Source organism: Etheostoma cragini, chromosome 10 (genome assembly GCF_013103735.1).
Source record: "Etheostoma cragini isolate CJK2018 chromosome 10, CSU_Ecrag_1.0, whole genome shotgun sequence".
NCBI classification, from domain to species: Eukaryota; Metazoa; Chordata; class Actinopteri; order Perciformes; family Percidae; genus Etheostoma; species Etheostoma cragini.
In genome coordinates, this window is record NC_048416.1 from 2,129,349 (window position 1) to 2,143,110 (window position 13,762).

At 42.3% G+C, this 13,762-nt stretch overlaps 1 protein-coding gene across 1 annotated transcript in view; it reads left to right on the forward strand.

Moving 5' to 3' along the window:
- gpc3 (glypican 3) overlaps positions 1-13,762 on the forward strand; it is a 122,308-nt gene that overhangs the window by 5,150 nt on the left and 103,396 nt on the right. The window contains exon 2 of the mRNA XM_034884044.1: positions 5,678-5,839. Coding sequence (XP_034739935.1) covers positions 5,678-5,839 — 162 coding nt within the window. The remainder of the gene's footprint in view (positions 1-5,677; positions 5,840-13,762) is intronic.

Consider the following 13,762-nt stretch of genomic DNA (forward strand, 5'->3'; position numbering starts at 1 on the left):
ACACACATTATAATGGGGGTAAAACTGGGAGTATCAAACATTTTCCTGCATTCTGAGGGAATTTGAATGCAACACAGTGCCTGTTTTCCGTCAGATGGTTGATAGATCTCGACATTTCCGAATGCACTTGAAGGCAGCTTTATTTCCTGGAGAGAGATAGAGAGAGAGAAAGAAAAGAGACAAGCGCTGCATGGTGTAGATGGTGCAGTCCACTGTAGGGGTGTATTAGATCGTTATAATGTATAATAATATATTTACAAGTAAGAAGGATGTATTCATGATTGGAACCCCCATGAACGGTTATCTGTACCTCTTTTGGGTAGTGTTTTTTTTTTCATATCAAATCTACATCTTCTTAATATTGGGGGGGGGGGACATATGTCCTTGCATCTACCCAAATCTACGCCTATATAGTTTCATCTTGTTTGATATTGCTGAGCAGGATGCCAAGGCCCAGGAGGTGTGGACTCTGCTAATTAGCTGCCTGTTCAGGTCAAAAAGTGAACAACAAATAAAGACACGGACACGACTACTAGGTGGATCAGTTTGACCTGAAGCGAGCAGGTTGTTTTGTCTTATTAAGCACAGATTCGGGCTTTGTTTAATCAGTTTTTCTTCTTTGAAACAATAATGGAGGGCACTTGTGTTTGCTGCCTCATTGTTTTTAAAAAAAACACAGAGATCGGGCTCTTTCACAGTCCTGCTTCCGGCTTTCACATTATTGCTTCATCAAACGAATTTAAAGTAGAGCAGTGTCGGCAAAGAAGCAAAAATACTTAAAACAATTGTAATCTCCCAGTAGCTAGTGATATTTTTCATTCCTTAGGTTGGTTGTAGGCTTAAACTATGTTCATTTCATTTATTGTCTCTACAAAGTGACAGTGCACGGCTCATTTTGCCCTGGAGAGGAAGCCAAGGAGTCCCACGTGCTGTGACTACACTAGTAGTTGATGTATAATTTATGCTCATAATGAACAGCTTTTAACATATTCTATATCTTAATACAACTTGTTTTTTCCCCCGTGGTCCCATCATTAAACTTGCATAGTGATAACTCAGTAATTGGTACTGGGAAACTAAGAGGCACGCAGTGTATTTGTAGCTGCCCCTTGTTCCCTTCCCTTGACTTGGAGTCCCCAAGCTTGTTAAAGCTGTTTGGGGGTGGGGGACTCTTCAGCCCCTGCTGGAGTCTTGCAACAGAACCTTCATTTCTGAGAGATGCAGCAGCAAAAGCTAGTCTGCGACGGCTGTGCGGTGATCGATGTGTTTTAAAGAAGCCGTTCCAAGACCTTGACACCTATGAAAGGCGCGTCTGTTCTGCGTGTTGAATTGTCTGGCCAACTGGTTTAGGGTATTGATTGAAAGCGGGTCATAATTTAAAGGCGTCACCTTGGACCGAGATTGTATGATGGGGAAATTTACATCTAAATTGCTCCTGGCCTTGCACCTTGTCTCGCTTGGTTTAGTTGGAGAACAGTGGCCATCAGGACACAAAAATGGACTAATTAACCACTAACTGTCTGATAGAAAGGTGCTCTTCTAGCTATTAAGCTCAAGGTAGGTGAAGTGAAACCAGCTCAGAACAAAACTGCACGGGGATGACAAGGAATATAAAAAGGAGGCAGGGAGGAGGAAGAGCGCTGAGCCTTAAAGCAAAGAGAAGAAGCAGGAAGCTTACTCCCAAGTGATCTGTCAGTCAAAAAGAAGGCTTTATTTAGACGCTCTGATTTTTATTATTTGTGAGAGACTCTACGGGCAATCGTTTTCCTGTCGAATCCTTCACTTTTTCCTCACCGCAGTGGAACTTCTGTAATGAAAGGCATTCATCATCTGCAAAATGACAAAAGTGCACACGAAAGTGTCTGTTTACCCGGAGATAATTGCTAAATCCCCATCTTTTGCCTCCACCAGCCGCGCTTACCCCACCTCATGGTGCTATTGACAGTTTAATAATTTTGCCCCTGCAGCCTGAAATGAGCTCGATCTTATCTGCCAGGACTCCTTTGTCCATATTGATTTAAGATATTAAGCCTGTCAGTATGCATTCAAAAGGTGCCGTGTGACAGTTTTATTGCCTGTTTCACTCATTAGACTCCACAGTGAGCGGAGAGTTAGCCCAAGCTGTTCTGGGTCCAAATCCCCAGTACTTATTCATTATCCAGACTGTCACTCTGTTGCATCTCCTGCTAGTTTAACTTCCCTCTGTGCAGCTTTGTTTCAGAGGATTTTATTGTTTGAAGATCTCAAAGAGACAAATCCTCAAACCAATGGAAAGATTCACTTTTCATATTAAGACAAACCCTCCGTCTTGGCAAAAGCCTTTCCTGTGTCTTTTGACACGCTTGTAATCGAGACTTTTTTCTGATATCCATCCCCATTCACAGTCCAAGTCCTCGCACCCCCGAATTAATCTCGCCGCCTCCGTCCCTTTATCCTCCGCATCCCGACCAGAGGCAGCTGAAGCTGGCAGACTCCCCTGACATTTGTTTAGCACGCCATCCATCAAGGCCCTTGTCTCTGACGCCTCTCAGGCAGCAGATCCTGCAGACAACTCCAAGATGCCGCTTGGCACGTTACTGCTGCAGCCGCCACTGACGCTTTCAACTGCCACATGGGACGGAGAGAGAGAGAGAGGGAGAGAGAGAGAGGGAGGAAGCACCGAGGAGTGGGAGCTCCTCTTTGTATTTAAACATCAGATGGTTGTGCCCTATTTATGTCGGTGTGCATCGTTTTGGAGGAGTGATTTGGGAATAAGCTGGAAATGTATACCTTGTGTAGAAAAACTGCATATTCCACTGGACCTTTTTTTTTTTTACACTGAATTGTGATAACTGCATAAATTTGAGTACTTCCCTCTTTTGTGAAGGTGTCATTAAACGTCCCACATGTTAAAGTGGACTTGCTTTGACGAATAAATTGTATTAAAATTAACATTTTGCCAAAGTTATTCCAAAAGTTTTATTTAATTGTAGTCCCAAATTCGGTCGTGTCCCGTCCCTGGAAGTTATTGTTTTGGGGTAGATTCACATTTTCTGGTTGTTTTTTTCATTTCCTGTTTTATTTTGATGGGTTCCCTCCAGTGTAAGCGTATTAACCTTTCTAAATAGACTTTGGCTTTTTACGTACCTGAGTTGGTGGGTCCATCTTTCTGTGTGCGTGATGAACTCAACTTTTAATCATGGGTCTTACAAAGACCAATAAAGGAAGGAGGTCTAAATACAACGGATTTGACTTCTACTGGGCTACACAGGCCAGGGCATTTTGGACATAGACGTCTGAGCCTCTCCACATACTGGGCTGGAAACAAATTGAAAGTTTTTATCTTTATAACCTCCCACCGTCATCATTTCCTTTCATACCACCACTTTTATCTTCAAAGACTATGAGATGTAATCCAATTATTATTCACATGTCTAAGGTGTGGATGGAGGACTTTTAAAAATGGCTTTTGATACTTCTGTCATTTGTGAATAATAACATAAAACTGAATTTTTTTTTTATTATAAAGCAGGTCGAGGTGCTATAAAAATACTGTGAAGAATCAAAACCCTCAATCCACAGAGAAATGCTCAGAGCCCGTTTTAAGAACCTGCCTTTAAACGAGTTGTTGTATATACTATATGTATGTACAGTATGTATGTATGTAGGCCTACTGTATGTACTGAATATATGCACTGTATGTAGGCTACTGTATGTACAGAGGCGGACTTACCATTAGGCAAAGGTGGGCAATTGCCTTAGGCCCCAAGCTACCAAGGGCCCCGTAAAACGCCTCATAAACTTATGGTTACGATTTGTTGTCTTACTTTTCACCAATTATTTATATCTCCAAACATTGATACGCTAAAGTGCTATCCGTTTGTTTAATTCATGATGAGAAACTCCCCCCGGTCTACACTACATTGGACTATTCCGTTATCCTCCTGGTGTTTGTAAACAAATAGCTCAGCATGCGCTAAGCTGGAGGCTACAGACGGTTGGAAAATGAAGCGAAGCTACCGAAGTGGTTCTGAAAAAAGGAAGAAGCGGGAAGAAAGCAGAACGTTTTTAGCAAAACTTCCAAAGGTAACTACCTTTTTCACGACGGCTACTGACAACACTAACATTAACGTTACTAAAGAGCAGCAAGAAGCCGGTGCTTGCGCTAGCAATGCTAACACTGAGGAGCTACCCAGCGGCGGCGTCAGCCCAGGTTGCGCTAGCAGTGCTAACTCTGATGAAGCGTAGTGTCAGCCCAGGTTGCGCTAGCAATGCTAACACTGATGAAGAGTAGTGTCAGCCCAGGTTGCTCCAGCAATGCGGGGGCTACGTACAAGACAACCTTACAGGATCTTTCGAATGGAGATGGTTACGGAACTGCTGCTTTCACTGTCCATGATGATAACTATGGCAATGACAAAGATGGTGACACACATAATACTTAGCAACTAGACCCTGTGAGTAGCAGTCACCCTATCACTGTGTTATGATTGAAGATGATCCAGCACTCTGGTCAAAACAGCTGTCAGAAAGAGAGCACGTCTTTCTCTGATAAATAAGGACTGAAAAGGGGTAGAACAAGGGTTGTGGAGGGCCCCATGCCTGTGTTTGCCCTAGGCCTTAAAATGGCTAAATCCGCCCCTGTACATGTATGTACTGTATTCAAATATGTATGTATGTATGTATGTACTGTATCCCGGCTGCAATGACTCCGAGGTCGCAGAAACTTCAGGTATTAACCTAATAAATTAGCATAATATTGGACCTTGAAAAGCCAGTTTGAACTACTGTTGTATCTCTATTTTTTTAAACTTTTAGTACAGATGTACTTCTGACAGCCTTGCTGTGACATTGTGATAGTAATGTAGAATCATGTTCTCACAATAAAACAAGAAAGAATGGTTCTTTGTAAAAGATGTCCTTGAGTTATCGTCACACAAAACTGCCATTCATACGCCATCACTTTTGCAGCAGCTGAGGCTGTCCTTGATCAGACTCAGTTCTAACCGGGTAGTCCTTATCTCACACCTCACTGGGATTCTTTCATATTTAAATAATTTCTTCAGGGTGTTTGTTCTTTGATTTGGTTGCGTACGGCTTCATCAGAGCAATTAAACATCCTTGTCACCTTAATTTTGCCTCCACTGGCTTACATCTGCACCTTTCAAAGGAGCTCTGGGAAACCAATTATTTATCATCTTTGTAAACAGAAATGTTGTTTCATCATCTTAAATCTTACTTTTTTTTTCTAATATCATATTCATAGTAAAAGCATGCTGAAACACATTGAACTCCTAACAGATCTCATCTTGTGCAACAACAAAAAAAATGTGCTTGTGCTTTTTTGGTTCTCGGTGTGAAAGTGTAGCCTGGAGTGGTGGGTAACTTTCTGTTGACCGAACTGATCTTTGAGCACTACAGCTATGGTGGATTACTTGAATGTGCATGAAAAGGACTCCTTTTTAGAGCACAAATTTATTTTTTGACTTCAGCCACATACATACATAATGATCACATGCTCATTACGGCGGCAGAATCTGCTGCTTTTGAGTGTTTCCTGTGTTTAGCATGCAGAGGATGCAGCTGAATCTTTTTGTGTGAAGGCTTCTGGTTTTTGAAAATTAAACAAAAGTGGCGTTGCAGCTCTTTCTCCCTGCTCATCCAGACTCCTGTCCTGTCTCTGCTGATTTCCTGCCAGGTTCGGATCTGCAGGTTTGCCAAACCAAAGGCCCGACCTGCTGTTCCAAGAAAATGGAGGAGCGGTATCAGGTGGCGGCACGCAGCAACATGGAGTCTGGTCTGCAAGTCGTCAGTGCTCAACTTAAACGTCTTATCATCCACAACGCCGCCATATTCCAAGGTAAGCAGTGAGCACAGTTTGTTTCAAACAGGCAAGATGTGTTTTTTTTTTGCGTCACAGTCAGTACCCACTTCCTTGGCTCCACATCCCTATTCACATCAGCAGCTCACTCCTTCAGACGGTGAGTCACGTACAAATAAATCAGTAACATAATTCACGCAGACAGGGATGAGACGCCCAGCTGCTGTTCAACTAAATGTTAGAATGGCAGAGACGTGTGGTTAAAGTGACTTTCGATGTAGTGTGGTTGTCGGGGCCAGACATGTTGTTCCAGAAAGTGACAGCCTCCTGAGATTTTGGCGCACTGCAGTCAGTGATGACAGTTATTCACAGAGTGGAAAACGCCAGTCAGCAGTGGTTCTGGGTAGCACTCATAGATGAGAGAGGTCGGAGGAAACAGCCTGTGTAAGAGTGGTTTTAGCTAACAGATGTATGCACAATATCAGCTCAGTGCAATGTAAACAATGTACGCATCGCATCGTCCAACTTGGAGGTTCAACTGCTGTCAGCTGAAAACACGAGGATGAAGGTACAAGGAGGCAGGTGACTGCTGAAAGTGAACGACTGAACAGTTAAATGACACCTGGTCTAACAATGCTGGAAGCAGATCAGCAGGAAGAGCGTGACAGCAGCATGAAATCAGCATTACCTTGCTGAGTTGTTGCTTTTAAGAACTGAGACCGCTCCGAGCTACTATCTCTCTTTTTCCTCTTTTTCCTCATTCTTGGTTAAACCAAAGTTTCTCAAAGGTGTTTGAGAAAACCATCTATCAAGCAGCAACAAAGACCTTAAATAGGGTCAAATAATTCGACATCTTGGGAACTATATACTCAGAGTGAGATGAGGAGATTGATACCACTTTAAAATCTGTAAGGTAAATATGAATCTACACCCAACAGCTGGTTAACCACCCCACCCTCCCCATCTTTGGAGTCTTTAGAGATGCTTGTGAGGAATATTTTGAACCTTTGGACTGGGATGACCAGACATCTCAAATAAATGAGCAGTTGTCCCCGAACCCTGAATATTTGTCCCAAAAATTAGACTGAACAATAGATTAGATTTGATCTTTGTTTACCTTTTTTCTTCTTCTTCTAGTCCGTGGAAATGGCAATGACAGTAGTCTTTGCTCATTGGCGCCACCTCTGTTCAGGAGAAGACTTTAACTAGTGGGACTGTCACTCCCCGATGTGAGTCGAGTGCCGATCTGAGTCGTGCGTGCGTCACTTTGCGACAAGTAGCATACAAGATGCTAATGAGAGACTTCTGTAATGTCAATAGAGTAAAAATTAAAATACTTAACAAAGTTGGTTCACTGCTGGCTACAAGTTAGCATCAAACACAACAAAGGCTGTTAGTGGAATGGTGTTTAGTTAGCGCTAACGTTAGCAATCAAACAAACCATAGATAGCTACAACGTTTTAGAAATGACTGCTAGCTTAGCTACAAGCTAGCAATAAAACACAACAAAGGCTGTCACTCGAATGGTGTTTTGAACGTTAGCAATCAAAGAATCATAGAGAGATACAACGTTTCTGAAATGATTTCCATCTTCATTTATTGTTTGTAAGTAGAAGTTTATTATTTCATGGATTTTTACAAATTTCAGAATGACACTTTATGTTGTAAATGATGCGTGACTCGGATCTGCTCTCGAGTCACATCGGGGAGTGACAGCGACCACCACGCGGGAGTATAAACAGTTACGGCGCTCTCATGACGTCACGTTTGCGCCCGCCAGCTTGGCTGCGTCTACGGTACAACGTCCTAAACAAGAGCTATGGACAAAAATGGATGTTCGGCCAGCCCAGTATGCTCTGGTAGACTATCGTCCCCCAGAAAGAGAATGGATTCCCCAAAAATATACATTGTTAAAGTAAAGTAAAAAAAAAAAAGCTATTATTGTTATCATGGCTACATGATTAAAAGCATGTAGCCATAATTAAAAAAAAAAGTCTGTCCAACACATCTTTGCCCACTTGTCCACTTTACTTTCTACCACACAGCAAAGATAACGTCACATTGGCTCACTTTAAACCAAAACTTTATTTTTAAGTGATGCTTGTCAACTTGAACTGGGTTGCACAACTTTTCTTCCACAGGGGAGCCATATTAGCAACAGCTGTTTTGAAATAGCCTTTCAAGTTTAATGTTCAGCTTTTGTTACCATGCTACACGGGGCTTTTCAGTCCAGCGCGCCAGCTCTGTTTACTGTCTCTGGGTTTCCACTTGAAGTGAGATGTGCAGACTCACTAGGCCAACATTTATTTGAGAGCCCACACTCATGGGTTGTGAAACGCAGCACCATCTTGACATGCCAATTAAAACTTGAGGTTTAATAGGGACCGTGGGGTTGGCTTGACTTGGTTGTTACACACTAACTATGTTAGAGACTGCTGCTGTGGTTTGGCTGCACTTTCCTAGAAGGGGTTCAATGCTAATTGCTTTAGCATAGGGCTTGAGAGAATTCCCCAAACAGCCCCTGGACTGAAATCCTTTAAAACATCCTGGTCTTATCTGTTTCCCTCTTCTTCATTTTTATCCTCCTTCTCTTCTACTTTTTGCTTCTCTCTTTCTCTCTCTGATCTTGTCATCTTCTTTCTCCATCTCTGTCTCGCTCAATCTACTTGACTTTTCTTTCTCCTTCTATCTCCCCCCCGTCTGTCTCTTCCTCTCACATTCGTGCTACACTGTTGGGAATTGAGTGCATGCCTTGTTTGCAATCTTCTTTGCGGCTTTCTCGCTCTCTCTTTTCTTATGCGCTCCCTTCTGCCAGAGATCAAAGGGCTTCCCCTCTCCACTCCTCCATCTTCGTCTCTGACTGCTCTCTCTATCCCTGCATCCCCCTCTCCTTCCAGCTCCACCTGCCCCACTCTGCTTTCCCAAGCCTCAGACTAGACAAGAGGTTTTCGCCCTTTTGAAGTCAACTTCTCCAAACAATAGAAAAAGTAATGGCTCTGTCTATCTTTGACTTTTAAGCAGCAAGATGACAGGCTGCTTTAACATAAGGCTTCTTCAAGATCAATACCAGGAAATAGGTAGGGCATTAGGAATTTCTAATGATGCGTGGCGCAGAAGGGCTCATATGCCATATGCCAATCTAATGAGCCTGAACTGATCTCTTTACAGTAAACCAGAGAAATAATGTAATGGATAAACTGCAGCATCCACTCTGATATGTAACAGAGTCTTGGATTACATTTTGATTCACATAAGCGAGATCATAACATCATCTTCCCCCGCGTGCTGGAACACTCTTAGTGGCCTGATGTTGTCAATTTAGTTCAAAATGAGAATCTGTAAACCTGTGCAGGATGCATCGCGCAATCGAATCTTTCAAATGAGAGGATGATCTTATCCATGCTGAGAATTTAATTTAGAAAATAAATGATCTAGTCCAATTATTTCTCAAGAGTGTATTAAGAAGGGATGCTGCACGTCATTGAGCAGCCTAGAGATGACTTGATACATGAAATGTATTACAGAGTTTTAGTCTAAGCAAATAGGACAGTGGTGAGGCAACAATAGAGCAAGTAAAGGGGCACTACACCAATTTTACACATTAGTCACAGTGTCGGGAGCTACTTGAGAGACGTAATAATTACATATGTAATAAAACATGTAGAAATAGAAACCGAAACATTGCTGTTTAATGAGAAACCAGCCTACACTTTGGATAATGTTAAAGATAGTGAACGATACCCGTCACAAAGAATTTACTTTTTATTGTAAGCATGCAACCTCAAATTTCATACCTGTCTCCTAGAAATCATATTTACATACTTCGTATTTGTTTGGGCACTATAACGTTTTTTGAAAGAAATGTTATTACTGCCTGGCTTATTTTTACTGGCAACATTTTGAAGTGTGGGTGGGCGCACAAGAGACCAAGACCACCATCGTTCCCGAACCTCAACCAAGTGCCTAAACATAACCATTATAAGGTTTAATGATGCTGTAGATGCAATGAGGGAATATTGTAGGAAAACTAATTAAAAACATTGTTAGTATGCACAAATATGTGCAGTATCAACTTTACTTGAAAACATTCCCTTATTATGTCGATACAAATATTGCAGAGCATGCATTTGCTGTAGCATATTGGCTTTAAATAAATTGACTGCTGGGGCAACCTCGAAGAGCGTGCGCCCCACGTAGGCGAAGTCCTTTGCAGCGGCCCGGGGTTCGAGTCTGGCCTGCGGTACTTTGCTGGGTGTCGTCTTTCCTGTCTGTCCACTGTTACTAAAAAGTAAAGCAATAATGCTCCCCCAAAGAAATCTTTAAAATGAAAAAATATTAATTTTATTGAGTTTTATCTGAAATGCAGAAGGTATCCAATTTACCATCATATAAAAGAGACATTTTAGTTTTGCTTACCTTAAAGATAATTATTGAATTGTCCGCAGTTTGATTAGTTACTTAATTTATTGTTTGAGCACTCCAGTATGTAAACAGACAAACAATGCAAAGAAGTGAAGCGTCGGTGTGTGTATGTATGTACATGTGTCAATAAATGTGTGTGTATATACTTGATATGTGTATATGTTTATATATGTGTACTGCATGCATGTATGTATGTATGTATGTATGCATGTATGTATGTACTGTATGTGTGAATGTATGAACCCAACTCCCAACTCTACTCTACGAGGCTGGAACAAGTCCTAAACTATGTTTTTACACTGTGGCTCAGCTGATTTAAGCACAGATGTATGCTTATGCTAGGATTAAAGCCTACTGCACATCCCACATCATCCTCTCTACCTCACCCATGTCCTCTGTCTGTATCCTCTGTATAACTGCCCCGCGAAGCGTGAACTCATTCAAAACCATCTTCTGGCATTCTGGGTGTTTGGCAGCTCTAATTGTTGTTATTTCCCTGGCGATGTTTCCTTCAGAGTGGCACTGCTGCTGTTGCTCAGCCTGAGCCTGCAGATTAGAAATTAGATTATCCTCCTCTGTTAATGAGACGCGCTTTTATTTAACGTTTTTAAAATGATTTGTTGAGGTTATTATTGTGTAAGAGCTGAAAGCCACCCGTGGCTGTGTAGCAGGGCAGGCAAGATCTGGGGAACCTTTTGTTGTGCGGTGCTTGTGCAAAATGACACATCATAACATGAGCCTCTCCTCCGCTGGTGGAGAGAACAAGAACGGTTTCATCACAGAGCCCTGCTCCTCTGCTCTGTCTTTACCCAGAGGGGAGTAACACTCAAGTCCAAAGAGCAGACCCAATTAATAAACATGAGAGGACAGGGTTGGCCCGATTGCTTGTATAGTCAAATATGTGGGGAGGCAAGTTGAGCTGCTGAGCTGTGTGTGTGTGTGTGTTTGCAGATATCAGAGAGTCTGTGTGATATCTGCTGAAAAAAGTGGGACATCCAGCCTGGTGCTCCTGGAATGACTCAATGAGTCCATAGAAGGCTGGCTCAGTGGGGTGTTTGAAAACAGGTCTGACTTGGACTACTTTTGAGCAGCATGAGGGCGATCTGTATGTGGCTTCACTCGTTGCTGCGAGGCAGGGGAGCTTTCTCCACTTTACTCTGAACTCACAGGAGCCAGCTATGCAAATGAGCGGCAGTTTGGGGAAGGAGCTTGAAAGGATGCTCACATATTTCTTATCACATGTAAAGACAACGGGCAACCCGCAATGTGCACTGCTCGACAAAGTTGCAGAATATCTGTGAAAAAGTTTACTCAACAAAAGTGTGAATACATGTTCTTTTGTGTCCTTGAGTTCCTCACACCTCATTCCTAGTGGGCCAAGAAATTAGCATCTCATTAGCAGTCTCAAAAAAAATTCTATCGACTTCCTCTGCTTCTTCTGGACGGGTTTTAATTACTCTAAGTGTATAAAGAATTGGAATGGCAGACCCCCTGTGGCCCCAATGGAGGGGGTTGTTGACCTTGGGAAGAGTTTGCCCTCATTTGTCTCCGATAGTGCTGAATGGACATTCGCCGTGGCAGTAACCCAAATGAGATGTGGCAGGAGGTGAACGATGCAGAACCCGGCAGGCCCGAGCTGCCTTTCCATTCAGCAGCCAATAATCAAAATCAGATCTCGCTGCCCTCTGCATGCAATCGCTGTCTCCTGCTCGTTAGCCATCGATTCAAAGTGCTGCGGGCGTCTGGCCTTAGCAGACCTGTCCTCTGTTCTCTTCCCATCATCTGCTTTCCAATAATCATCCCCTGCCTCACGCTCTCCATGGAGTCATTTTGTCTTCTGGAGAAGTTTTCCCAGAGTAATCCAATAAGACTGAGGACTGGTGGGTTGTATGCCTGCTGCGAGATGTCTGCGCTTGTTTACTCGCTGCTTCGGGCTAATCTAATAACTTAATGATGAGGAGAGGCAGTTTTGCAATGTCCAATGGGTTCCTTTGAGCATCGTTTACCAGACACGATGGGATTTACCAGCCATTACCACATCTTCTTCTATCAACTTGTAATTTGATTTTAACATAATTGCTGTGTTTTATCATTAGGCGTCACTTCTTGGTCCACTTCTAATGAGGTTTTCGGGACTTTCCTTGCACTCTGCTGGGCTGGCAAACTGTTGTACAGATTTATACTTAATTAAAGCGGTGTTATACTGAGAAGCGCTGTCTGCTTGAGTTCTGAGTTTCTCTTGATGCTCTGGAGCCAGAAAGGGGAAACTAAGAGGGTATCTTTGCAGTAAACAACCTGAGAGAATATTTGAGTGTTAGTCAGCCCTGAGGAAGAAACATTAGCTGTAGCAGTTATAGACACAAGAACCAAAACATCCAGACACAGCAAACACACCCGTGATGTCGCTCCCTCTCTTCTAAGTATTTTTTCTCATTATCCAGTCTGGTGATTGTATCTTTAATACGAAACTAGTGAATCACAAAAGGAAAACGCAAATGAGATGTTTGGGTGCAGTTTGCCACTGAATTAAGATGCCATGGTCTGCATGAAAATCTTGCACGTGTCAGGCAGGAGCCTAGTTCCAGACAGAAACAAATGACTCCTGCTACTTCACCTTTTTTTACCTTAAACTAGAAAAATGGGAAGCAGATAATGGAGTGAAAATGTGTTTTAATTTTTTTTATTGTAACACACATACTTCCATGTTGTTAAGTAATTATGTATAAGTTGCAGCCTCATAAAAGCCTCTAGGCTATTCCGCAAGAAGATATACTACAAAGATCTACTACTGCAATGAGCTAATAAATGTAGTATTGCTAAGGTGTATTGTATACCAGCAGTTATTTACTATCTTGTCTGAATAGGCCTCTTTCAAAGAGGGTATTTTGACATGTCATTGCAGGGAAACACAGGTGTAATAAATAACATTAATTATGACCCTGTTGCATTTGGCTGGTAATGTGCATGCTGGCACACTGGAATGGCTGTGACAAACTTAATACGACGACAGGATTGTGATTAATTTAATCAATTTATTAAAAATGGCTGCAGTGAAAAGGGCCTCTGGGTGTCTCCATTCTCACATGGTGGATTTCTCTTTTTGGTGAATTAGTATTTTCACCCAATTCTAAAGAAGCTCTATTTGGATGCAATTGGTCAAATCGGTGCTATTGTGAGCAAATTAGTTGTATTCCCGCTTAAAACGAGCGTTCTGGATCGGAAATATTTCCTATACAAGTTGCGCTCATAGGGAACCCAGAAACAGCGATAATGAGCTTTCCCTCCATTTTCTCGGAACTACATTTTTACATGTAACATGTTTGTTTCTAAGGATTCAGCCAGAGCAAAGGAGGTTTAAATTCCGGTATGTTGCTGGTCATTTGCCGCTGAACGCTGCCATAGCTCATTACCATAAAGTAGACCCACTTTCAACTTTCTGCTTGACGCTCTGGTCGCTCAACACCTTGATCCCAAAATGCGATGCCAACATATTTGCTGCTTCTTGCAGCTAGAAGCCGGCTTCCATCAAAACGAAATGAT